Source organism: Durio zibethinus, chromosome 11 (assembly GCF_047325235.1).
Source record: "Durio zibethinus cultivar Kanyao isolate XHJ-2024 chromosome 11, ASM4732523v1, whole genome shotgun sequence".
NCBI lineage: Eukaryota > Viridiplantae > Streptophyta > Magnoliopsida > Malvales > Malvaceae > Durio > Durio zibethinus.
The window spans coordinates 24,920,615-24,948,576 of record NC_143172.1 but is presented as its reverse complement, the minus strand read 5'-3'; the positions used below and the strand labels follow the sequence as shown (position 1 = coordinate 24,948,576).

At 34.5% G+C, this 27,962-nt stretch overlaps 1 protein-coding gene across 4 annotated transcripts; it reads left to right on the top strand.

Annotated features, from left to right (window-relative positions):
* The first annotated feature begins 448 nt into the window (after positions 1–448).
* On the top strand, positions 449–27,962 carry LOC111289643 (U5 small nuclear ribonucleoprotein helicase). 4 transcript variants are annotated; one of them, XM_022880865.2, is made up of 50 exons: positions 449–684; positions 980–1,041; positions 1,144–1,312; positions 1,829–2,230; positions 2,311–2,376; positions 2,865–2,969; positions 3,049–3,351; positions 4,946–5,062; positions 5,165–5,224; positions 5,697–5,768; positions 5,849–5,965; positions 6,060–6,221; positions 6,845–6,910; positions 7,022–7,174; positions 7,257–7,340; positions 8,496–8,570; positions 8,654–8,785; positions 8,873–8,938; positions 9,829–9,894; positions 9,990–10,112; positions 10,434–10,583; positions 11,125–11,337; positions 11,657–11,812; positions 11,915–12,139; positions 12,221–12,322; positions 12,418–12,498; positions 12,618–12,698; positions 13,218–13,421; positions 13,522–13,638; positions 13,756–13,878; positions 14,345–14,434; positions 15,460–15,585; positions 15,705–15,767; positions 17,596–17,684; positions 18,997–19,087; positions 20,306–20,455; positions 20,537–20,728; positions 20,812–20,877; positions 22,142–22,297; positions 22,406–22,549; positions 23,039–23,106; positions 23,202–23,367; positions 23,457–23,519; positions 24,995–25,090; positions 25,337–25,504; positions 26,117–26,287; positions 26,662–26,811; positions 26,879–27,010; positions 27,488–27,609; positions 27,719–27,962. In XM_022880865.2, the coding sequence occupies exons 4-49, from the start codon at positions 1,886–1,888 to the stop codon at positions 27,563–27,565; spliced, it is 5,823 nt and encodes a 1,940-aa protein (XP_022736600.2). In that variant the 5' UTR covers positions 449–684; positions 980–1,041; positions 1,144–1,312; positions 1,829–1,885; the 3' UTR covers positions 27,566–27,609; positions 27,719–27,962. The 4 variants fall into 4 exon arrangements, with proteins under 4 accessions (XP_022736600.2, XP_022736595.2, XP_022736598.2 ...); XM_022880860.2 differs by having other exon boundaries at positions 1,777–2,230; XM_022880863.2 differs by having other exon boundaries at positions 1,757–2,230.

Genomic DNA, 27,962 nt, shown 5'->3' with positions numbered 1-27,962 from the left:
TTTTTATTTATCAAATAAATCTATTTACTGAAAGTAATAAATTCTTATTTATATTTGATAGATATTACTAATACTTACAATTAAAATTACAATTTAAAAATATAAAAAATCAATGAAATAAGTCATATATGGGCTAGCCATTAGTAGCAGCCCGTGTTGCGCGTGCCGACCCAGTAAACCTAAATCTCTAGCACGACCAAAAAAAAAAAAAAAAATATATATATATATATATCTATATATTTATTTATATTTATATATGCCCATATCTGGCAGACTGGCACGGCTCGATCAATCTTGCAGTGGGCCGTGTTTGGCACAACAGACTTGCTGAACCTGAACTATATCGTGCCATGGGTCCACCCGACCCATGAGGCCCAAACAGCAAGATTCCTTGAGCCTGAAGTACCAGAAACACTGTTAAAATATTTTGATTTTGATCACCAAATGCGGCTGCCTCGTTTTACATAACGAGAAGTGCATCCTTTTTCTCTGGATAAAGTTTCTACCGCATCATTAGTCAATTTCCCAAGAAACGCAGGCTTTTGGCAACCGTGACAGTGGAAAAGAAAAAAAAATGTTGGTTCAGCTTCCTCGGTTAACAAATTCTTTGAGGGAACCGTTCGACGTCGATCAAGCTTACCTCCAGCGCAAGATCATCCTTCAAAGCCACAATAAAGCTGCCAAGTAAAATAAAAAATTCTTATCTTAATTTACTCTCCTTTTTTTTTTTTAAATGCTTTGTTTATTTGCTTAGAAGAAGAAAAAATGGAATGTTCAAGACTTGTTGTTTGGTTTGTTAAAGTGAATTGGATAGAAAAATCCTATTGAAGTAGATCTTTGGAAACTGCTGTTAGGTTGAAATTGTGTGAAGCCAATGATTTGGTGTTAGTTTAGCGATCAGTAGTTTTACTCTTCATCGATTAATTGAATTTACTGTGCAAAATTTTGTTAACAGTGTTCTTTTAATTGTGTAATTTAGTTCTGGAAACCCATTCGATGAGTCAGAGCTTGCAAAGAAGATAGTTCATCGATGGGAAGAAGGTCAGTGCTATGATGTTTTAATCACAGTATTGTAACTTTGCGTTTCTCTATTAGAAAGGGTTTAACATAATGTTCTTTTTGTTTATGGGACTTATAAAGCAGCTTCGGTAGAAGTGAGACAAGTATACAAACAGTTTATTGGGGCAGTGGTGGAGCTGATTGATGGAGATGTGCCTTCTGAAGAGTTTCGTGAGGTTGCATTGACTGCTTACCGTCTTTTTAGTGGGTCAGTGGAAGAGGATGAAGTTGATAAAAATATGAATGAGAAGAAGTAAGGCTTTGGTTTCTAATTGCCTTGCCCCATTTCTATTATCAAAAGAGTCAAAATTATTATAAGTAGGGAACCTCTATCAAATTTTCTAATTTTCTATGCTTCATTTTGCTTAGAAAAGGATATAATGTGCATTATGTAATATATTAAGTTTGAACATGTGATTATAGAAGAATTGGTGGCTAAATCCTAAACAAAACCATCAACAAGCACTAAAGAGAGACTTTAGAGTTGTTTCAAGATGGATTTTGTTTTGTTCGCTCCAAGAGTTATAATGACAAAGGTTTTTAGGGTCCCATTGTTAGGTCTAATTTCCTAGAATCTACAATTCGTTGTTGGAAGTAGATGAGAGAAGATTGCATTTCAACATACCCCATTAGACTCTGATAAATATATCAGATATATAGTAAGATTCTAATGTAAATTTTCAAATTGTGATTTTAGTTAATGGCATTCAAATGTAGGGAAGAATTGCAGAAAGTTATTGGTCATGGAGTTTCATATGCTAATGTGCAGAAAGTGTCATCTTTGGCCCAAAAGCTTTCTCAGTCTCAACCAAGAGACATTGGGGTCATGCTTGTTTCTGAAAAGCATGTAAGTGAGAGTGATGATGGTTCAGAATTTGGAGCTGACCTCATCTTTAAAGCACCAGCCCGGTTTTTGGTTGATGTTTCTTTAGAGGATGTTGAATTAATTGGTGAGGAAAGCACTCCACCTTCTTCTTCATTTGTTGAAGGATGGCATGATAAAAATGGCCCCAGAAATTATCATGACACTGCTGATAGTGGAAACTTCAATTTGAGTTGGTTAAGAGATGCCTGTGAACGGATAGTTGGAGAGTGTACTTCACAACTTTCACGAGAGGACCTGGCAATGGCTATCTGTCAGGTCCTTGATTCAGACAAACCTGGTGAAGAGGTATGGATTGGTAATGATTCTTCTCTAAGCCTATCTGTGTTGTTTTGCATGTCTTGTGTAACATTTATAGTATTCTGTAGATAGCTGGCGATTTATTGGACCTTGTTGGCGATAGTGCATTTGAAACTGTTCAAGACCTTATATCGGTAAGACCATTAATTTTTTTCCTATTTTATACGATTTATTTTCTGTTGGAGTCAATTATTGTCCCCTTTCTCTCCCAAGCTCCCCAAAAAACTTTCCAATTGGCTGAAAGCCAATCTTCTTATGCTCTGGTGTTGGATCAGACCATCCTTAAGAAATTTGTAGTTTTCCATTTCACTGAGATTTTAAAGGTTAAAATATAATTTTGCTTCTCAAGTTCACTAGAAGTTTTTGTATCTACTCTTTTATTATCTAGTCAATAATGACCTTGAAGGATAAGACTTGTGGAGTTGACTACCTTGCTATTAACTGGTCAAATTGCAACCTTCTCGTTGTTACCATGACTGTCATTTTTTTTCTATCAAAAAGTTTTCTTCTCCCGTTGTTCCTTTGCATTATTTATTTATTTTTTCCCTAAAGCGTAACTATTGGATACTTCAGATTCAGTCCTTTGAAGAAGTCACTTCCTGATTGTCTTTTTCTATTTCAGCATCGAAAGGAGCTTGTTGGTGCTATTCATCATGGATTATCAGTACTGAAATCTGACAAAATGACTCCAAATTCTCAGTCACGCATGCCCAGCTATGGGACTCAGGTATTGCTGGAGTTTAAATCAGAAAGTTGTTCATCAAAATAGTGAACTGTTAACACATCAAATTTCCCTTGGTTTGTAGGTTACTGTCCAAACAGAGTCTGAGAAGCAAATTGATAAACTACGGCGCAAGGAGGAAAAGCGCAATAGACGTGGAACTGAATATGGAGCTGAGAATGATATGTCTGCTGCAAGCTTTTCTTCTATACTTGAAGCGAGTGAGAGGAAAAGTCCATTTGATGATTTGATTGGATCTGGTCAAGGGCCCAATTCCCTGGCAGTAACTGCCCTTCCACAAGGGACAACCAGGAAGCATTTTAAGGGGTATGAAGAGGTCATTATTCCCCCGACACCAACTGCTCAAATGAAACCTGGGGAAAAGCTGGTATTTCTCATCTATGGCAATATTAGGCTGCAATTGGTTATAGAAAATATTTTTTATTTTATAGATAACGTGTTTGTTAAATGAAAATGAAAAATAATTTTTACAAAATGAAAATATGAAAATTTGTTTGATATTGTGTTTTGTGTTTAGAAAATGGAAAATGAAATTATGAATTTATTCATGAGCCATAGACTAGAGTGTCCAATTTTATGGCCTTAAAAATGTTATGTCCATGCACTTGGACCTTTAGAAGAACGAAATCATGCTGCTAGAGTGAAAGGTTTTTACATTTGTTTTTGGTTGGTCACATGGGCTGTGGACTGGATTTGTTAGTGAAATTCACCTAAGCTGTGTTTTCATATTTTCCCTTTTTTCTGCTCAGTTTGCTGGAAAAAGTTGAAGACAACTTTATTTTTTAAAATTTTTATAATTGGATATGTTTTCATTCTTTTTTTCTAAAAATATCTACCAAACATGTTTTCACTTATATTTTCTATTTTTCATGAAAATAAAACAGAAAAAAGCTTATGTTTTTCTTAAACCAAGCACACTTATTCTTTCCCATCATGGTACATTATCAATATTTTTTTCTGTTGGTTGCCTTAGTGTTTTTCTTACAAAGGAATGTTTTTTGGTCAGTGAAAAACATATTCTGTAAGTTTATTTAAGAAGAACAAAGGAATGGCTGATAAGCCTTATGGAAAATGCTATTGCCTAGAATAAAAGTTTGTTCTTTTAGTTTCTTATTATCATGCATAGAAATAATCTGTTTTGAGGATTGTTAAAATATGTTGGCAACCTCCCACATAACTTCTCAAATTTAATTTTTTACTGTGTGCTAGAATGTATTCTGAAGAAATGGCTTCTGCATGGTTTGAGTCATTTTCCTGTTTTCTACTTTATTCGTGGTACATTTAACACCTTGGTTGCCCTGTTTCCATGTTTTTCCTCTCCCTTTCTCCCCTTTGTTTGTATGCTTCTCTCTATGGGCTTTCACTCATGTTGATTGCATCTTTGAGGTTATCCTTTCTTGGATGTCCCAGCCCCTATCCAAATTTCTGTTCATTAAACATGATTTATCAGACTTGAAAAGTCTTCTATCAATCTATTACATTGATTAGGAGAACCAAATAAAGAAAAAAAAAAAAAAAGAGGAGCAAGACATTCATGACATTAAAAGTTCATTAGTTTGTGTATAGAGTGAGGGATTTGGATGATTGGGTTTTACCACTTGTGCAACTAAGTGCGACTGTTACTACTTGTCAAAGCTCTAAAGATACATCCTGTAGTTGCCTTTCTTTGGAGTTTTGCTTCTGCTAAAGCTGTAAAAAGGGTTTAGATGAAACTTACATGATTTCTTATGCTTAATTTCTGATTTATAACATCTTTTGGCAATATAAATTGCCTTAGGGCACTGCCATAATTTCATGAACATATCTCCTCAAAGTACTAAAGGGGTGATGAATTATGGAGTTGGCTTTTTTGTATCTATGCTGTTAAGTGTTTTTTATGGATGAATATTCTATTATTGCTTGCTGACTTTGACTTTTGATAGTGGCTTAGTGTATTTATTTTCTTTCTTCTATGTGGTCAGATTGAGATAAAGGAGTTGGATGACTTTGCACAAGCTGCTTTCCGGGGTTACAAATCTCTGAATCGTATTCAGAGTCGGATATTTCAAACTGTTTATTACACTAATGAGAATATATTAGTGAGTATTCCATTCTACTGTTATAACTTAATATTAAAGGAAAATTATATTGGTAAAAAGATTGCTTTCGTTAAGTTTAAAGTCATGTTGATGTACTTTAAGGTTTGTGCACCAACCGGAGCTGGCAAGACAAACATAGCCATGATATCAATTCTACACGAGGTATGTTTTTTAGCTAGGTCTCTATGGTCTTCGTTTTTGGGTTTTTACATTTCATAATTTGGTGTAGAAATGCAAATGAACTATTGTTTTTGGATGGCCCTTGATGCATTGGATGCAGTTCTTTGTTGATTTTGGTTGATGGAAGATAACATGATGTGTCTGAACAGTAGCAATTATGCTCAATTTGCTACTACCTCTGCTGGTTTTGTTTCCTATTATGCGTATGCTAAAATACTTACACACTTGCATTCAAAGTGGGAGAGGCTCTAGTTGCTGCAAGAGCTGCAAACACTGTGTTCAGCAGTTTGCTGATATATCCCGAGTTACATCATAGTCTTTTTTTCTTTCTCATACTTTACAACTAGACTGAAAGGAAAATAAATTATGGTTGTTTATGATAGTTTGTGCATCTGAAATGCAGTTTATAATATGGAATTTGTGTTATCACTTATTAGTGGGATTTCTTTTGCAGATTGGGCAGCACTTCAAGGATGGCTACTTGCATAAAGATGAATTTAAGATAGTTTATGTTGCCCCGATGAAGGTTGAACCCTTTATATATTTTTCTGTCCCTTTGTTGGGAGAATTGGTGACTGACTACTTATTTCTGGTTATATTTTCTAGGCATTAGCTGCTGAGGTCACATCAACATTTAGCCATCGCTTATCTCCGTTGAATATGTGTGTGAGAGAACTTACTGGAGATATGCAACTTTCTAAGAATGAACTTGAAGAAACTCAGGTTGATTGTTGTTAAATTACATATGCTTATTTTTGTTGTGACAACAAACATATCGGGACTAAAGACTTTGCCTTTTTTTTTTCCCACCAATCAGATGATAGTTACAACGCCTGAGAAATGGGATGTTATTACTCGTAAAAGTAGTGACATGTCACTCTCGATGCTGGTGAAGCTCTTGATTATTGATGAAGTGCATCTTCTGAATGATGATAGAGGTCCAGTGATAGAAGCGCTAGTGGCTAGAACTCTTCGTCAGGTAACGAAGGACTCATCATTGTTCCTGTTGTTGAATTGGTGACAGTTTGATTGAAATAGTTTGAGAACATGTGTATGATTGCAAAGAGTGCCCATAAAATAATTGTCTTCCCCACTCCCCTCGCCAAACAGATATGGGCTTTCTGGAGAAAGGTCTCTGGCATATGCTACTGTTGTGAGTAGGATCATACTTTAGTGAGTTTATAAATGACAAAGAATAAATGGGAATATGGGATTATGGCAGTGATTTATAAATGGGAATATGGGATTATGGCATTGAAATCACTGTCAATATTTTATACCAACTCGAGGCACGTTAGTCAAGTCCAAGCTAGCAGTTCAGATGTTCTTTAATGACCAAAATTACTATTAGCTGTGGTTGAAGATCAAGATTATCAATTCTCCTTTAATAAATTTGAATTGTTCTTTTTTTTATTATTATTTATTGAAAGATAAATTTTATTCATCTTCATCTGGGGGTGCTTTAAACAATTAATTTATATGTTGTTTTTAATTGGCCTGATCTAGGTTTTCAGTAGTGTCATCATCACTTTGGATCAAAAGCAATTTTAAATCTAAATCGTTCTATTATCCTACTGCATTTTTTTCCCCTTTCGATGGCAGGTGGAGTCAACACAGACAATGATACGGATTGTGGGCCTTTCAGCTACTCTACCTAATTACTTAGAGGTTCTTTAACTATATATCAGTTGGGACTTAATAGTCACTCTTAAATGCCAAAAGTTTGATGCCTCCTTTACAAATTTTAGTATGGTTAACGTCTTGCATATAAATGTCCAGGTTGCACAGTTCCTCAGAGTGAATCCAGAGACTGGCCTCTTTTTCTTTGATTCTAGTTACCGTCCAGTTCCTCTTGCTCAACAATATATTGGAATTAGTGAGCAGAACTTTGTTGCCCGCAATGAATTGTTGAATGAGATATGCTATAAGAAGGTCTCCGTTCCTCCTAGCCTCTCTTTGTTATGAATTAAGTCTAGAGTGATAGTATACTAAATTGATTATACTTTTCTGTCAGGTGGTTGATTCCTTAAGGCAAGGTCATCAAGCGATGGTTTTTGTTCATTCACGGAAGGATACTGCAAAAACGGCTGAGAAGCTGGTATACCCTTTTTATTCTGTCTGTGTTTATTGTGGCTTTTGAAAATTTTCTTTTTGGTTTATTTCTCTGCATACATTTGTATTCACGTGTTTGTGTTGTAGAATGACTTCCAAAGGTGTTTAAAGCATAGGATATTTATGTTATGGAAAAATTATAATCCTGGGAAGCAGAACCAGTTTACTTGTAGAAAGAGAATCTCTTAACATTTACTACAAAATAAAACAAGGCAACACTAAGCCACTCAGTTTTATAGATTATATCTAATAGGGTTGAGCCTGATACTTTCAAATCGATATGCTGGTATGTGAGTATTGTTTTTATTGCTAATGCCACATGTTTATGTGTAGACGAAGCTGTATATTACAGGAAGAAGGATGGGGAGAGGGGGAGAGCTACGAGCCTTATTGAGCGTATGTGCTTGTGTTTGAGAGAGGGGGGAGTTTGTGCTAAAAAATCTTGTATGATAAATTTATGTCATGTTGAAGGAAAAAAATATGAAGGACAGAATTTAATAGGAAATTGGTGAAAAACAAGATGGAAAAATAATCTTGAACAAAGCACTTGTAACAAGATTTCTTAGTAGTCTTCTTGCTTTGGTGCATTTGGACTACCAGAAACACTTTTCTTAGGATATAATGACTAGCTGTGAGAATAACTGAGGCTGCATCTAAATCTTTTTCCAACCTAGAATCTGCTGCCAAAGAAGAAGAAAAGTACATTAAAACAATTGTTTTTGATTTTGGTCTGAGTTCAAGAAATAGTTACTCATAACAAAAAACAGTTTCTATCTACTGTTTGAGTTTTTTTTTTAAGGACTTTATACCTAAAGACATGTCTTCATTTCAAAATTTCAAAGTAAGGCAATGGCTACTCTTCATATATAAATTATTACTTTTATGAAATGCTCAAATGTACTACAAAATATCTTAACATTGCGAGATAAAGATATGCTATTATTAGGCACAATCAGATATCACAACAGTTTTGACTATATAAATGTCTGGACTGCATCTTACGAGCATTTAGCATAAGCATGTTATGAACACACTTAATACTGGATTGGCGGTTGATAGGAACCTATTATTCATGTTTCTTCTTTTTTTGACTTTATAAATGCTACTTTCGCTTTTAACATTTAGAAAACTGCATGAGCAGGTTGAGCTTGCTCGAAAGTATGAAGATCTTGAGATTTTCAAGAATGATACTCATCCCCAGTTTTCATTAATCAAGGTGAGGAACGAGGCCTCTTTATTTCTTCACCTATATCATTTTGTGATGCTTATTTAATTGAACTTTTGTTTCATATATTTTAGAAGGAAGTTGTTAAGTCAAGAAATAAAGATCTTGTTCAGCTTTTCGAATTTGGAGTTGGTGTGCATCATGCTGGCATGCTACGTGCTGATAGAGGTCTTACTGAGAGGCTTTTCTCTGATGGAATCTTGAAGGTAAAGCTGATTCAACTTTTACTTCAAGGTTGGTCCTTATGAATTTTATCTCACCAAGTTTTCATAGAATTGCCATTATCCATTTAGGTACTTGTTTGCACAGCTACTTTGGCCTGGGGTGTTAATCTGCCAGCTCACACGGTTGTCATCAAGGTTTGTGAGTAGCTTCATGAACACATCATTCATTTTTCTTTACATGGCAGAGCTTTAGTCGTTGCATCATCAGTTCAACTTTCAAGCATTAATCTTTCTGATGTCCCTAGTGAAGAAAAAGTGGAGTATGATTTTGCTATGGATAAAACATTTTGTCCTTTGTAGGATGTGTACCCCTTCTTTTGAAGTTTTTGATGTTAGTTACTAATTCAAACAAATTCTACACATTGATCTTGTTGTAGAAATTAAATACATTATCATGGGGTGGTCTTTGCCTTTTGGCTTCTTTAGTAGTTATCCTATATACGTTGCCATTTTACTTTAGTTTGGATGCTGACACTAAAGAGTTGCTTTTGCCATGCTTCTGAAAATTGAAATCTAGTCTAATATTTCCTTTCAGTCAGCTACTATATTTTCTTAATCTTGACAACCTGTTATCTAGAACCTGTGCACAAGGGCCTTTCCTTCCATGAGGTCAAGCAGCAATCTTTGTTAAACAGATGGTGATAATAAGTAAATCTTGTTAATGGCTATGGATTGACGTTGTATTGATTTAAGAATCACTTATGTGCACTTACTTGTTTCTAGCTTGGAAGATATGGGAGACCTCGGTCTTTTTTAGTCATTCTTCCAAAACTACTTTTTTACTTAAGAGTAGAGAGACAAGTGGATGTGTTTGATGCAACAGTATCACAGAAAATATATTGCAAAACTGATCTTTTTGACTTTTGATAACAAAATTCATTTTGGAACATCCAAGAAGGAGCATAGACACTTAAATTGGGATGGCAGGAGTACATATAATGTTATGAGTTTTTATAGCAAGACACATTTCTTCTTGCTTTATTTTCTTAGTTTTCTAATTTTATCTGTCTGGTATCATCTTCCAGGGGACTCAATTATATGATCCAAAGGCTGGTGGGTGGCGAGACCTAGGCATGCTAGATGTCATGCAGGCAAACCCTGTTTTCTCTTAAGACATGAATTTAGAATGGGCTGATAGTTTTTTTTTTTTTTAATTTCTGATTGTCTCATGAAGTTTCTGTTTTAGATATTTGGAAGGGCAGGCCGACCTCAGTTTGACAAAAGTGGTGAGGGCATCATAATTACATCTCATGACAAACTAGCCTACTATCTACGATTGCTGACAAGTCAGCTTCCTATAGAAAGTCAGGTACTTACATTTACTATGATGAACTTGAGGATTTTAACACAATTTATCTGATACATATGCACTCCTTCCCTTCTTAATGTCAAAAGACCATTCGTGCACGTGAACCTCCTTACTTCAAAGACGATCATAAAATTTGGATTATGTCATTGATGTGCATGCATAGTGATTATAACAACTGTCAATCTGGTAGACTACAAATTGCAACTGGTGTAGTAAAAAACACTTATTACACCAGCGGAAGCTGATCTACAAAATTTGAGGTTTATGATATATTTCTAGTATTCAGTTTCTGTTTGTTTTTAATATTTCTTTTGATTGCAGTTTATTAGGTCGCTGAAAGATAATTTAAATGCGGAGGTAGCATTGGGTACTGTAACTAATGTCAAGGAGGCTTGCGCATGGCTTGGGTACACCTATCTATTTATCAGGATGAGGTTGAATCCTCTGGCATATGGCATTGGATGGGATGAGGTACTTAATATTTTTGTTACTTGTATTTTTTGATTGAAATTTTGCATTATTTATGGATAGATCCTCACAAATTTAGATCTGCAAATGGAAGATCTTTATATATCTCTGCTTTCCACCCTTTGTTTCATTTGATTTTCTGTTCTTAGTTAGTTGATGATAACTTAATGAAAATATTTTTGGCTCCTGGGAATTTTAGGTTTGTGAGGATGTGACAAGTGCCATTTTCTTGGGGTCCTGGCTTATTGATGCTTAGGGTGTTCTCATTTACTTGGCGATTGGCATTTTGCTGGATACTTTCCAGGGATTTTAGATTGTGAGGCTGGAGACGAATGCCTTTTCTTTGAGGGGAGGGGGGTGGGGAGGAAGGGGGCAAGGATAAGGGCTGTTTTATGTATGCAGGGTGTTACTTTTTGCTTGACTTTTAACTTAATTTCTTCTACTGTTATGAAAATGTTCTTAGATTTTTGCATGGCCTGATTCTAAAGCTGCTCTTTTAGAGGGTGTTTCTACATTGAAATTGTTGTGCTTTTGTGTTTGGCAGGTTATAGCAGATCCTTCTTTGGGTTTAAAGCAAAGAGCTCTGGTAACAGATGCTGCACGTGCACTAGACAAAGCTAAAATGATGCGTTTTGATGAGAAAAGTGGGAATTTCTATTGTACAGAGCTTGGTCGAATTGCAAGTCACTTCTACATTCAATATTCTAGTGTTGAAACTTACAATGAAATGCTGAGACCCCATATGAATGATAGTGAGGTAATTTGTTATGATACTGTGCATTTTACATATTTCTATCAGTTGATGCATTATCTGCCTCTTTTCCTTTTAGTTTTATGTTTTTTTTTTGGTCATTTTCTCTACATTGTTACTCTACCTGAATTTTTTTATAAACTATAGTATGCTAATACAGGGATTGCAGATATCAATGCTTTAGTTTTCCACAATAGTCCGATGATGATCAATCTTTTAGTTAGGGTTACTGTCCTGTGATGCAGTTTCTACATTCGCTTAAGACTAAGAGGCTTAATATATGACTTATTATTTTCTTCCTCTTGCCACTCTGCTATTGCTATAGGTAATTGAAATGGTTGCCCATTCTTCTGAATTTGAAAACATTGTTGTTCGAGAAGAGGAGCAAAATGAACTAGAGATGCTAGCACGCACATCATGCCCATTAGAAGTTAAGGGCGGTCCTTCAAATAAACATGGAAAAATTTCAATTCTCATTCAGGTATTCACTTCTTGTTCAGCAATCAATGCTGCTTATTGTTAGTTGCCACATGAAACAATTTGTAAAATATCAAGACTAATGCCATGGTTAAGTAATTTGCAGCTATACATATCACGTGGCTCTATTGATACTTTTTCATTAGTATCTGATGCTGCATATATAAGTGCTAGTTTGGCTCGTATCATTCGTGCTTTGTTTGAAATATGCTTGCGCAAAGGCTGGTGTGAGATGTCATTATTCATGTTGGAGTATTGCAAGGCTGTGGATCGCCAAATTTGGCCTCATCAACATCCACTTAGACAGTTTGATAAGGATCTTTCACCAGAAGTTTGTCCTAGACACTTTCTAAATTAATTGCTCGAAGGACTCATTGTAAACTTTTCTGATGATCCATCTTTACTGGTTCAGATATTGAGGAAGCTGGAAGAACGAGGTGCTGACTTAGATCGCCTTCAGGAGATGGAAGAAAAAGACATTGGTGCTCTGATTCGTTATGCACCTGGAGGAAGGGTACATCTCTTTAATGGCACTTGTTGTCTAAATTTTTCCATCTGAATGATAATCCAGACATTTTAACATTTTTCTTTCTCTTGGGATTTTGGAAGTTGGTTAAGCAATATTTAGGATATTTCCCTTGGATCCAGTTATCAGCGAATGTAAGTCCAATAACCAGGACTGTTTTAAAGGTAACCATGCTTTGAACTATTATTTTTCTTTAGCATAAATTCTGAAGAGAAAAGCTTTTCAGTTGTAGTTTTCTCTTTCAATGTGGTGTTATTGTATGAAAATAAATTCCATTTTTCAGGTGGATTTGCTTATATCTCCTGACTTTATATGGAAAGATCGATTTCATGGTGCTGCACAGCATTGGTGGATACTTGTTGAGGTGCTAACTTGCAAGCCCTTCACTTGGTTGTTACATTTTTAGAGAAAGATGGCATATTTGTCTGATTTGATTTCTTTCAGTTGTTAGATGATAAAGGAACATGAAATTTCTTATGCTACTGTGAATTTCTAAAATGTAAAATTAATGTACCTCAACACATTAATAATTTATTTCACTTCATTGTTTAGTGGCTGTTTGTTGTCTATTTTAATGCATGTGGAGATTTTACTTGATATGGCTTGATGACCTTGCTTTATACTCCCTGGGTATGTGTGTTTTGGAAACATAAACTTCCCTCTGTCATTCCATATGCTAGTGTATTAGGATTTGATATCAGTTATAAACTTCATTTTCACTGATTGGATCTCTTACCTTATCACTATTCATTTGAACCATCGGTGTAAAGTTTTGTTGCTTGTTTGCCTTGTTATTTTGAACAAGTTATGGCTTTGTGCATCTTTTCGATACTGTGATATGTAGAGTTTTGGAATATCTGATTTAATGGAATACTTTGAATAGGACTCTGAGAATGATCACATCTACCACTCAGAGCTTTTTACACTGACGAAGAAGATGGCTAGAGGAGAACCTCAGAAGCTTTCCTTTACTATACCAATATTTGAACCACATCCTCCTCAGTGCTACATTCGTGCTGTTTCTGATTCTTGGTTGTATGCTGAGGCTTTCTATACCATATCATTCCAAAAGCTAGCGCTTCCAGAGGTTTCCTGTCACTTATATCTGAAACGTTTGTTTGAGCAGTTTTTGTCTTGTTTATTTCTTTACAAAAGCCTGTCTGATGTAAAGCTTATGCTTCATTCAGGCTCGTACCACTCATACAGAGCTTCTCGATTTGAAGCCTCTTCCTGTAACTTCACTAGGCAACAGCACTTATGAGTCCTTGTATAGCTTTTCACATTTTAATCCGATACAGACACAGGTTTGCTTTAGCCAATTTACTTTAGGTTTTGTTTATTGCTGCCTTTTACATCTAGCTTTTAACCATACTAATCTTCCTTCAAAATGTAATTAGTTTCTTTTGCTCCTATCATGTCAGATCTTTCATGTCCTGTGTCACACAGATAATAATGTTCTATTAGGAGCTCCTACTGGTAGTGGGAAAACTATATCTGCAGAACTTGCTATGCTGCGCCTCTTCAATACTCAGCCTGATATGAAGGTATGAATGCTAATGTTTTTAATGACATCATAAAAGAGACTGGTATAGCATGATAGGAAGGACAGAAAAAGGTAAAAAAGAAAGGATAGCATGAAGAGGGTTTTTTGCTCTTATTCCTGTTGCTGGCCAGCAGGGGAATTCTAGCGAAGGTAAATAGTCTGTAGATTTATCACTCTAATGCCTTGCCAAATGAATAGTAAGTCATTTATCGGATTTGAGTGTAGCTAAAATATTCTGGCATATGCAGTAGATTAATCACAACCAACTGAAACAAAAGGCACCTTTGCAGCTAACCAATTATGTTCTCTATCCATGCTCATATAGTAGTTGGCATACCCCTTCTAATTGTATAATAAGAAAATTTTCTGCATTCATTCAGCTAATTTAACTTTTGGTGTTGATCTCTATTCCGCTTCTGTGACATTCTTTTGTCCTTCATATCCTGAAGTTTGGTGACTGACTGCAGGTTATCTACATAGCACCTTTGAAGGCCATTGTACGGGAAAGGATGCATGATTGGAGGAAGCGTTTTGTCTCTCAGCTTGGGAAAGAGATGGTAATGATATTATTTTGTATTCAGATAGATAGATAGATACATCTGCATACGCATACACATACAATTTTCAGGTTATGCACTTGCATGGATGAAACTATTTATATATGCATATTTTAGTACACTGGTAATCAATGATGGTCTGTAAGTGGAGGCCTCCCAAAAAATTTTGGAAACCCTTATATGTACTTATGTCAAGACAAATAGATTGGAAGCAAAGTGATTGTATCTGCTATTGAAGCATGATAACGGACTCTACTTGACATGGATAGCTGTGAAGGTTCCACAATTACCTTTGTTAAAACAAATTTATTTTAGCAAGATAATTCTGACTCAATGGCTGACCTTAATATAAACTATATACCATATACCATAATTATTTCATATATATATTTAAATTAAATAGATTGGCTCTCACATTTAAATTGTTATTTGTTAATTTTATTTTTTATTTTTAACTTAATTTTATGCATTTTTATTTAAGAGGAATTAAAATCATATTATAATTTATCTATTTATTGTACCCACAATCATTATTAAAGTAATAGATTTATCAAAGATATTAATTCACCCTCATACACTTTAAGAAAAGCAAATTGACTTTCTGATTTTCTCGACAAGGTTTCTTCGATCTCGTTCAAAAAGTGTATTGTTTTTCTTTTTAGCTGAACACTTACCTTCTTATATCTTTGTGATCCTTTTCAATTTTTTTCTGTTTCATAAAACCTCAAATGAACCATGTTAATTGTTTGAAGTTTTTTGTTTTTTTGAAGTATCTTTGTTCGATACATATGATAAACGTGGGTATATAGGTTGGATAGTCCAAATATATGAAAAAAACTTAGAAAAAACAGTATATCCGTATTGCATACATACTGTATCTGACACTGTCAAGCCTGAGTAACATAGCAAATAAAAAGTTTACAGAATTTTAGTCAGCTCCTCCAAAACCAAATGACAAGATCTGCCACTGCTGGTAATGGTTTTTATTTCGAAAGTTACTGATGTTACCTTGCTGTTCTTTTAAGGTTGAAATGACTGGAGATTATACTCCAGATTTGATGGCCCTTTTGTCAGCTGATGTTATTATATCTACTCCAGAGAAGTGGGATGGCATTAGTCGGAATTGGCATAGTCGAAGCTATGTCACAAAGGTTTACTCATAACTTTTTCTTCTTGTTATTTGTCCTTCTAAAGATACTGCAAATCTAAGCTGTGTACCCATATGATAAGTTCTGGTGGCTGGGAATAATGTCTTATATCTGATCAATAGGTTGGACTTATGATATTGGATGAGATTCACTTACTGGGAGCTGATCGTGGCCCCATCCTTGAGGTATTTATCTTGTATCTACTACAATATTCTTCTTACTGGGTGGTTGGCCTGCATACGGAATAACTTTTCTATTGCAAAAGCAAAAGTAAGATGATTGGCTCTCAAATTTTAAATATTCAGCTTATGTGGGAAGCCCATTTAGGCTTTTAGATAAAGCTATAAATCAAAGCTTCATCAAATAGTGCTAATGTGTGGTACCAATATTTGATGAATTATCATACATGCTCACTTAATGTTAATAAATTCATAAAATTATAAGGGGAATTATATTATTTCCCATTCATCTTTTCTATTTTTTCCAAATTTTCTATTTATTTCATTTATGTTTTATTAACAAAAATATCTCTTTGTTTTATTTATTTCTTTCACTTATACATTTGTGGTGTAGTTTAATAATGTTGGGTCTTTTATTTTTTTATTATTAAAAATAAACAGAAATACTATTAAATAGTTTTTACATTCTATAGAACTTCCACATTTGCTATCTTATCTTCTCTTTACAACATTATTTAGAACAACAAGAAGCACCAACCGAGCCAAACAGGCCAGTAGTGAAGTTAGGTTATAATTAAATCAATATTCTCAAAACACAGAGGAAGTATTGTCATAACAAGGAATACGAACCGTGGCAAAAGTAGCCTAGAAAATAAAAGTTGTTTTCTTTGGTCATTTGACCTATGTCCTTTGGAGAGATGGTATAGGGATTGACTATAAAAAGGTTAGAAAATGCAAATACTTTTGGCCTTTCAAACCCTAATCTCAATTCACCAAAAACTCTTTTAAACACTCTAATTTTAACAAGAGTATAGGATTAATAAAATTGTGTTAATTCATTTAGTGTGTCCTAGAGAGTGATTGTTGAAATTTTCCTTGCTTATCACCAGGATTGAGAGAATAACTTAAAGACATACTCCATAAGGTTACTTGATTGTCAAGTGCTCAAGCATAACCATTGTTGGAGCACATTATTTTATGTATTTATTTAAATATTTTAACTAATTAATTATTATATAATTATATAAATTTATTTGTTATCTTAAATGAATAAATAATTTGAAAACCTTTAAAATAACAATTGAAAAGTATCCTAACAAAATGAAAATAAAAAAATGGGAGAGTTAACAAAAATAAAAAAAAAAATTAAAGACTTTTGATTAAAAAATAAATTAACTAAATGACCCCTAAATTTTGTATGCTAGATGTCAGAATGACCCATGAAAATAAGCAGATAATTTTGATAATCGAAGGGAAGAAATTCATTTGATTCCTCATTAAGTGGTCAAAAGGAATAAATTATCGAAGAGAGCATCTGAAAGTTTTGTTGGTTTGCTTTTAGAATTGATCAACACTTGTTTCATTGTAAATAGAAGTGAAGGCCATAGGATTATAGGTTTGTCGTTACGTGAAAGCTGAAGTTGTAAACAATCTGATATGGCTTCCAATTTGTAGTTGTTCATAATTTTTGTTAATGGCTTTAGAATTTGTGGGTTTTTTGAACTACTCACTACATTGATTCTGGAATGATCTGAGCTGGACCTGGTTGTGGATATGAATCATACTGGAAACCATGTTAATGTCTTAAATAGGCACAGTAGAAAATGTCATATAGCTGATTGCACCTGGTGAGAAAACACTTGGTTATCTTTGTTGAATCCAACCTGATTAGAAGATGCTAGGCCCTCATCAGGCTTTTTAATCTGCTGCTATCAATTCAAAATATCTTTAAAAATTGTAACTATTATCTTTTTAATTGTTTGGATACAGTTCTGCATTTAATTTCATGTGAACTTGTAGAACATCATCTCATCTGTGAAAATTATGTTTCAAGGTTATTGTCTCAAGAATGAGATATATATCATCACAAACAGAGCGTGCAGTACGGTTTGTTGGCCTTTCTACAGCTTTGGCAAATGCGGGGTATGTACATTTTATGCTTCCTTCAACTTTTAGTATACCTTGCTTCATCTGTTGCACCCCACTTATTTTATTTTATTTTTATTTTAGAATATTACAACTGTTGAAAGCTTGAAGCTACTTGGTGCAACAGTGCCAATTTATCTCTTTGCACTGTTGTCAATGTCACCTTTTGGATTCAAGGATTATTGTTGCATTTTTATATCTATCTAGACGTGTGTTCTGTAAAATTATTATTTTCTCAGAACACCTGTCAACTAAACGTATTTACCAAGAATTTCCAACTATTGATGTTTCCTTATCCCTTTCAATGCATTTAAACCTTCTTTCCATGCTGAGTCTAAAAAATAAAAGAAAACCTTCTTTCCATGGAAGTATTATTTTCTTGAAACAAATATATCTGGTGCATACTTAAACTTTTTTTGTTGTTTGATTCAGAAGATCCGTAACTTTCTGCATCCATTTTGAGTGAAATGAATTTGTTCATCTGTTCTTTTTTTTTTTTTTTTTTACACGGATGGGTATTCATTGGTATATTTTATGAACTAAAACTATTCAAGTTTAACCTGGAAACCTCGAGTAGTCAATTTGTATTATGAACAAATTGAATTGGCCTTGGATGCTTCATTATCACCCTTACTGTACAGGCCATACAGCTATAAATTTTCAATTAGAGCACCTAGACCAAGGACATATCGAATGTAGCTTGTCCTTTTATAAATTTCTATAACTTAAGACAAAACAGATCCTTAATGAATCAATTGCTGTTCAAGGAGAACATATATTATCTTATATCATTCTATTGATTGGTTTTAGCTGCAAATAACTTACACATTGGGGAGGTATTTTGTGATAGTTTTGAGAAAGTTTGCCTAATTAGGTTTATGGCTGCCTATGGCTTTGATTGGGGTTAGGATTGGGGTTTGCAGGTCAACTGGTTTGATTCAATTATGACTGGATCACAAAAAAAAAGCTCAGAATTGAAGGAAAAATTTTGCTGGCATTCAGCCAGAACACTAGAATAATGCAAGGGGTTTGACTCCTGCAAAACACTTGTGCTACCAAAATGGGGATAAGAGAGTTTAGGCATTCGCATTTTTATATTTATGAGGTGCAACTTGTTTAATATGTGATTAATTTAGTTATATAGGTACCAAGGTGTTTGCCACATAAATTTAACTGGTGGATTCTAAACGTTGTTAGGCTTGGTGTTTTTTTTTCTTTCTTTTGGTGCATTTGAGATACATTATTTTTCTCTATAACCTATATTATTGTTATTATTATTATATTCTTTTCTAATGTTCTTTTCTTTCAGCAATTTGGCTGATTGGTTGGGTGTTGGTGAAATTGGACTCTTCAACTTTAAACCAAGTGTGAGGCCTGTACCTCTTGAAGTTCATATCCAGGCAAGTTTCATGCATTGTGTCTTAAAATTTAGGTTAACATTTTTATAAAATCTTCTTGTATGCACTGAAGTGCGATACATAAATAAAATTTTATGGATGAGGATTAGAATGAAAAAAAAAAAATCCTATAAATTTCTTTATCAAATAGAAAAAGAAATGCAATTTTTAAAAGTATTTCCCCCAAAGTATCTGATTATGATTTGAGATCATATCTGTAACAAAATGAGAGGATTTCCAGTTATAAGCACTTCTGATAAGTATTACTATGCTGTTGGCCGCATAAACTTGTTGGTTGGTTGGTGTTCGTATCTTTGATGCTTTATTTGTTAAGATTTAAGGCAAATTCAAAGGTCCCATTGTGTTAGAAAATTAGAGCGTCATCTTACCCCAATCATAGCACTATGGAGGGGCTTAGGTAGAATACATGAGTAGAAAGGGCTGCAGTTGGGGCTGAAATTGAGTAACACTTTTTTGCAAACGGTTGGTGTTGGGCTTGTCGAAAAGTTTGGCTCTGCAAGCTTGAGTTAGATATTGGAGCTTCTTAAGTTAAACTTGCTGAGCTTGATCTGATAGTATTTGGTTCAAATGCCACAAGATGAGGTTGTTTAATGGTATGTTAATGACTTGTTTTCAACTTATATATATATATATATATATATATATATATATATATATATATATATATATATAGACTCCCTTACAAATATAGTTATATGTCTTTTATGATTATGACTTGATTATTAGTCTAAGTTTCAGTATTGGCTCACACTTAATCAGCAACTATTGGATAAAAAAGTTGATCTGAGTCCAGCTCAATTTTTATGAACTGTTCTTCTATGAAGCTCGAAAAAAAAGTATGAGCTTTAGCATGAGTTTATTGATCTATCATGTGCTGCCTAAAGCTTCTCCAGCTTCATGATTCCACTTCTAGACTTAATTGACCATTTGCTTAAGTGACCTTGTGTATAACTTGCCACTGATGTATTAAATAGACACGCTGTTTTGACATCTTGAGAATGTGTGTTACTTGCCACTGGCGTATTAACTAGACTCATTTATATTTGGACCTTTTGATAATTTGTTCAACCTAGGTTTTGTGCAAATATTGGATAGGGTAGTGCTTCATTTCATTTTCAAAATACCTTTTCTGGTTGATATGAAAGTGAATAGGAGTCTTACAATTATCTTTTCACTTCTGAGCTGTCACTTTTGGAACAGGGATATCCTGGAAAGTACTACTCCCCAAGGATGACTAGCATGAACAAACCAGCATATGCTGCAATATGCACCCATTCACCGACGAAACCAGTTCTTATTTTTGTTTCATCTCGGCGTCAGACAAGGCTCACTGCTTTGGACCTTATTCAGGTGACATTGTATTGCATTTGGAATGTGTATGGTTCCATGGCTGTCACACTGATAAATTTCTCTGTTTTGTTTGAACTGAAGTTCGCAGCATCGGATGAAAATCCAAGGCAATTTTTGAATATGGTAGAAGAAGCTTTGCAGATGGTACTGTCCCAAGTCACTGATCAGAACCTGAGACACACCTTACAGTTTGGCATTGGGTTGCATCATGCTGGGCTGAATGACAAAGATAGATCTCTGGTTGAGGAACTTTTTGCAAACAACAAGATTCAGGCACTTCTCCATCACCTGAGCAGTTTTTCACTTGGAAAAAATATAAATTTTAAGATTAATGAATTTTTCTTTTCCAAATACAGGTTTTGGTTTGTACAAGCACATTAGCTTGGGGTGTAAATCTTCCGGCCCATTTGGTCATTATCAAGGTGAGGGAAACATTAACATGGTGTGCTTATATGCATGCATGCTTGCTTTCTTTTTTCTTTCATAAAGGTTTTACTTGTTGGAAAGTCCTGGAAGTATTATCTAGTTTTCAGGTTAAAAATTTCAAGAATTTAAAGGATAATTGTCATTTTGATTTTGGTATACTTGCATTGAAAGTCCGGGAAGTATTATCTGGTTTTTCAGGTTAAAAATTTCACAAATTTAAAAGATAATTGTCATTTTGATTTTGGTCTATATCTTGAAATTGAAAATTTTGTCTTGAGTTTCCTATGATATTTTTAAATTTTCCTGCATGAAAACACTTATTTGAAATTTGAGTTGGAACTGTTATTGGGCTGAGCTGAGAATGCTTTGTGTGACCAACAATATAATTGTACTCAGATCATGAATCTCATATCAGCTGGAAAGAAATTATTTTTTCATCTTTAGTTCATTGCTATGTACAATATCCCTAAGAAACAATGGTGATGCACACATATGTGGGATCTGGACTAGTAGAGATGACAGTCTGCATTGTAACATCAGCTGTTAGAGGTTTTTGGCTAGGTCTTTGAAATTTTCAGTCTTCGGTGTATGTTGTTGAGATTTTTGTTGTCTTCATGTATAAATGTTCTCTATTTAACGATATTCCCAAATATAAATTTAGGAAGCAAGTTACCCTTGGTGTAAAGCTTGACATAAAAGGCTTAACTCTTTATTTTTGTTGTATTTTAGATATTTATACTAAATCATGCAGATATAGTGGGTGGGAAAATGGGAGAAAATTAAATAAATGAAGTAAAAAGGTTGTTTTATCCTATGTGAGATACTTAAAATCAAGACAAAATATATTTTTGAATATTGCACAACATAAAAGCATAGGGGTAAAAAAATGGCATGTAAAATCATTAGTCTGTTCATGTAGCAATGATAAGGGATGCACTTGTGTTGTTTGCATTGGTATGTGAGTCACCCACACTAGGTAGGTCTTTGGCTTATATAGGTTGATGGTATGTTCATTTAATAGTTTAGTTTTTCAGATTGAGGCCTAGGGCTGTTACAATTGTCATATAAGGACACCGTTTGCTGGCTGATTGCATGATTCAATTGGATCCTCAGCATGAGCTATATTATTCCTGTATGCTTTAATATATTTTGACTTAACATGATGTGGGCTGAAGTAATGCTTTTATCCTTTGTTGAGATAGATTATTCCTTTTCCCCTTGGATGTTACTAATTTAACAAATGTCATTTTAATGTCACAGGGAACAGAGTATTATGATGGGAAAACAAAGAGATATGTTGATTTTCCCATTACAGATATTTTGCAAATGATGGGTCGTGCAGGCCGTCCGCAATATGACCAGCACGGGAAGGCAGTCATTCTTGTTCATGAACCCAAAAAGAGCTTCTACAAAAAGGTCAAACAAAATTAAGTTGCCATTTTCTCTGTTAATTTGACTACATTCTTTATGTTCTTTATGGGAACAGAGTGGCTGGCCTAACTGTTTCTCATTTTAAACATGCAGTTTCTTTATGAACCATTTCCGGTTGAGAGCAGCTTGAGAGAGCAGTTGCATGATCACATGAACGCCGAGATTGTTTCTGGAACTATTTGCCGTAAAGAAGATGCTGTGCATTATCTTACTTGGACCTACTTGTTCCGCAGACTGGTATGCTTTTGGGTATCATCACTAAAAACAGAAAGAAACATGGTGTGATATTGTCATGGTGGTTTACACCCCTTAGCTGCTTGCAAAGCAATGTGTTTTACCACTGCTTTCCTCTTAGTAATTTTGTGTTATCATATCCCACATGTTTATACCATATTGATTCCTGCATGTTTATGCTGTTTGTGGTTTTCTAGTAATAATTGTATAAATGAAGGGAAGCCTCTTAAGTGGAGAAAAATGAAAAATCTTGTATTTTTTTTCTTGATTATATGGATCTAAAGAGAAATGGAGTAAATTTTCAAGATACTGCTTTCTGGGCCATTTCCTGGACCCAACACCACTCTTTTTGATACCTTTCTTTTCTGGGGAGGAGGGCTTTGGTTACTCCAAATGTCAAGACACCCTCAATATCAATGTTACTTGTTCTGTTTTATTGACATCCTTTATTTATTTACCTTCAAGAGTTCTAATGGTTAAATGTATGTTTAGATGGTTAATCCTGCCTACTATGGCTTGGAGAGTGCAGAAGATGAAACAATAAGTTCCTACTTGTCCAGGTACCAAGATGCTTAGCAGAACTCTCAGCACCTTTCCTGCTAAGATAAATCCTTTTCCTTTTTACTGCTGTGCTGAGTATAATTATCTTTGACAGACTGGTGCAAAGCACCTTTGAGGATCTAGAAGATAGTGGGTGCATCAAGATGACAGAAGACAATGTAGAGCCTATGATGTTGGGTACAATAGCATCTCAGTATTACCTTAGCTACATGACCGTATCAATGTTTGGGTCAAACATTGGGTCAGATACATCTCTTGAAGTAAGTAAAAACAGTGGTTTGCTGACATGATATTGGCATATTTTTTGCTACTCTAATTGCAGTACTTTTTTTAAATATTTATATAATAGGTGTTTTTGCATATTTTGTCGGGTGCCTCTGAATATGATGAACTTCCTGTGCGGCATAATGAGGTAATTTCATGTCTCATACTTATCTTCTTAATCATTTGTGTGGTTAAGCAGTTACAAGCTCAGAAGAGCACAGTTTAACACAAAATTACAGAGGTATCATGGCTTTTTTCCTGTAATATGTTTCCCATCACATTTACTAATGACCTTATGTCTCTTTGAGGTTGTATCTGGCTCAGAAATTGGCAAACCCTCTCCCTCTCTCTCTCTCTCTCTCTCTCTCTTGTGTTTCTAATTGCCCCTGTTGGGCCTTCTTTCTTTTGTCCTTGTGCTTGTAATCAATGCCTTCATGATAATGACTTTGTTTTTACCTTTTCGTAGAAGTATTCGATAGAATGTCTGGTTGTGTATCTATCATTTATTATCATTTTCTGGTACAGTATAAAATACCGCAATCGGGTAGTTGCAGGAAACAATTAGACTAAATCCTTCGTGTTAAAGTACAGAGTATTGGGGGAACATGTCAGTGTAAACAGTTCTATAAATGTGTTCTCTAAATCAAGACATGTATATTAGGAAAATGACATAAATCCGAGTATAGACCTATAAACAAGAAAAGAAAGAAATCCCTGAATGGAATTTTTTCAGGAAAACAAGAACAGTAGATGCCCTCTGAATTTTCACTATGGAATAAGTTGTTTAGACCAAGGAATTCTAATAATTGATGCTTTGTTAAATTTTATACTAGATCTTTTACTTGTGTTAATTATTGAATACTCACTCAGTGCCATTTTCTTAATCCATCTTTTTTTTTGAGATGTACAAAACTCTCTAACCTCTTTCATTTTGGAGCACTGAATACTTTTAATTTTTGCAAGAAACTTTTCTTTCTTCTTTTATTAGCATTAAAACCATTAAGCATTAATATTATAAAAAATTTAAGATTCCAATGCAAAAAAAATTTTTTTTTTTTGCTAATCTCTATGCCAAGTGAGACTGCATGAAAAGAAAGGGGGTGTGTCATTTTTCTTCTCAACTCATGGATTCATAGACGCATCAATTGTTTAAAATACATGTGTAAGATCTCCTTAGTAGTTGTCAAGGACTTCAGATCTTTCCTTACATTGAAAAAATTAAAGAATTTTGGAAGCCTAACCTTTTTTTAATGGTATAGAAATAGTTTTTTAGTTAGGTAGCGCATCTCCTGGTTAAGAGAAAAAGTACTTTATGCTTGACATCTGCTATCTTCTTAAGTGACCCATGGTAGAAGTAATATCATTATCTTCAAGCAGAGTTCTTCATGATAAGTTTTGTTCTTACTAATATATTAAAGTGATAAATGTTTAAGTTTGTGATATCTAGTGTCTTTTTTTAATGTCATGCCTTGTTGTTAATTCTGATCCAACGCCACAAGTACATCATATATGCCAGGTAATATGAGCTGTATAAAATTTATTATGCTTGAATTTTGAATTCTACATGATGGGAGAGATGAGATGTTTATCTTTACCTTGAATAAATTTGCTTTTGGATCTCAGGAAAAACATAATGAAGAATTGTCAAAGAGAGTGCGGTATGTGGTGGATCAGAATCGCCTCGATGATCCACATGTCAAAGCAAACCTTCTCTTTCAGGTCTGAGATATTTGTGACTTTACTTTTAACATGATTAGAACTGCCATTTTCATTTGTTTTCGACATACACAATGCTTACCCATTTAGCATGCGTGCACACAAACATACTAGTTCATCTTATTCATATATGTATTTCATCAATCTATTCATACATATACCCTCATTTTATCTTTACGTTACTCCCAATGTTCTTTGAATTTCCTTGTTTTATTTATTATCTAATCAATGCATGACTTCGGAGTTCAGGCACATTTTTCCCAGTTAGATTTACCGGTCAGCGACTATGTCACTGACTTAAAGTCGGTGTTGGACCAAAGCATTCGCATCATTCAAGCCATGATAGACATATGTGCCAATAGTGGATGGCTTGCAAGTTCGATTGCTTGCATGCATCTTTTGCAGATGGTCATGCAGGTATCTCTTTATTTACATATCTGATATTTTCCCCATCCCATAATGAAATTTAAGTTTGGGTTGAGTTGGTGCATGGTTCTGAACTAAGGGCTTGTATGGTGCTGTATGTTTTGCCTTCCAGTCATAGGTCTTTGAAACCTGTAGGGAATAACTCATATATAATTGGACGAGCCATTAGTTGCTTTGTTCTTTAAGTTCAGAGTCTATAAGAAATCAATAGAGCACAGTATATTTGGGTTCCTTTGGTCAGTTTAATAGTTTTAAGGATTTAGTTTATCATTCATTTCATTATTCTTGAAACATGATGTAAAATTGTAATGTGACAATTGAATTATGATTATAAAATATTCCCTTCCACGGTTATTCCAGATAAACCAGTGTTTTAAACTTTTAACCATGTTCTACCAATAACTAACAGAAAGCAAAGGTATTACAGCATTGATTCCTATGTTGGAAGGTGAACAGTAATTGTTTCTAAATGTTATATTTACTAATGTTAACAAAGCTTCTAATTCCAGTGTCCTCATAAGTTTTCTCATTTTCAAAAAAGTTGTTTAGATCAAAATATTGCTTTTCTCTGTCTTCGTTCTGACATCTCTTCTGTCATTTCAGGGTTTGTGGTTTGATCAGGATTCTGCCCTGTGGATGTTGCCATGCATGAATAATGAACTTGCTGGCTCATTGAGCAAGAGAGGAATTTCCAGAGTACAGCAACTATTTGATCTTTCTAAGGCGACATTGCAAACTGTGATTGGAAATTTCCCTGCATCAAAATTATATCAGGTGCACATTTTTGGAATATAATGTTAGATATAGTGTGTCGTATTGTATGAGTTGCATGATTTCACTGCTAAGTCTTATTATGATCTAGGTTCATTCATCCATTCCTCTCTCTGCTCCAAGTTTCTCTGTTCCTAGGTTGATATTTTAAAAAGTTTTTTAAAAGTTCCTCTTATATCTGAAGTCATCCAGGTTATCAACTTGTATTCTAATAAAATTCTTTCAAGCCTTGCTCAATGTTTCAGTAAATATTTAGAAAGTTGGTGCTTTGATGTTGGCCTCTAACTGTGAAAATGGTGTTGTTGCTTGAAATTTTTCTTGATGTGTGGATATACCCTCTGATTACCTGGTTGGTCCTGTGTTCTTTCTTTCATCAGGATCTGCAGCTGTTTCCCCGTCTACAAATCAAATTAAAACTGCTGAAGAAGGGCAAAGAGAGTGAAAAATCCCTCCAACTGAACATCAGATTGGAGCAAACAAATTTGAGGCGGAATGCATCAAGGGCATTTGCCCCTCGATTCCCTAAGGTAAACAGTTTTTGTTTCTTTAGTTTCATGTTTAGGAACACAAACTTAGCAAGATGTTCTGTTGCAGCTTAAAGATGAAGCATGGTGGTTGATTCTTGGTAACACCTCTACTGCTGAACTATATGCACTGAAGAGAGTTTCTTTCTCTGGTCGCTTAGTTACCCACATGGAGTTACCATCAGATGTGACCACGTTTCAGGTATTAAGGCCTTTAAATGCTCTCCTTTTGTGAAAAATAAAGTCATGTGCTTTTCACAGGATAAGTTTCTTACCTTAAGAGTTGTTTAGCAGTATATCAATTAGATTAGCATTTAGTGGAGAAGAATAGATGCATGACCTAGTAAGCATTCATTGTTTGATGTTGAAGGTTGAGGTGCATATTCACTAATTTGTAAATGTTTGTTTGGTGATATATAATGCGCACACACACACACACACACACACACACACAATGTTTTTCCTGGTTTATTAGATTCTTAAAGAAAATTGTTTAAGCCTATGAAATTTAAGCAGTTAATGGGTAAAGAATTGATAGCATGACTTACTATGTACCATTTGTGTTGGAGGCAGAGCATGTTACATTTTTATATGATTCGTAGAGGTGAAATTGATCTTCGAATGCGTGATCCACAGAATTAAATCTTTTAAGTTAATTGGAGACTGTTCTCTTTTCCAGGGGATGAAACTGATTATAGTTTCAGATTGCTATCTTGGTTTTGAGCAAGAACACTCCATTGAAGAACTTGCTGCATAATGCTTGTATGTGGGAATCAAGATTCATCAAATTCACCATCTAGAGTAAGTCCGCATTACTATCTTTTTCCGAATCTGGACTGATATCCAGAGAAACAGCTGCGTGCTCTCCTTTCTCTCTCAAGGCATACTTCTAAAGTCTTTTTATTGGCAGTTTCGATTCATCGAACCTAAGTTGACAAGCCTCTGCCGATCCTGATGATACATACCTCAAAAGTGTATGAAATTATTGATAGGTAATAACGTTTTTGCTGTAGTTTGTATAGCTTTTGCCATATGACATGGAATTTTGCAAACTTAACTATAATGCTGTAATCCTCCATTGCCATATTTGGTACCTGAAAATTGTAGATATGAGTTCCAATTTTTTAAGTGATTTGGAGTTTTTATTTTCTGCT

Excerpts from the sequence above, each read along its gene's own strand:
- LOC111289643 (XM_022880860.2), top strand. The coding sequence starts at position 575 with ATGTTGGTTCAGCTTCCTCGGTTAACAAATTCTTTGAGGGAACCGTTC. Across the intron at positions 17,685-18,996 it reads ACAGCTTTGGCAAATGCGGG|CAATTTGGCTGATTGGTTGG; the intron begins GTATGTACATTT and ends CTTTTCTTTCAG. Across the intron at positions 20,456-20,536 it reads CTGCTTTGGACCTTATTCAG|TTCGCAGCATCGGATGAAAA; the intron begins GTGACATTGTAT and ends TTTGAACTGAAG.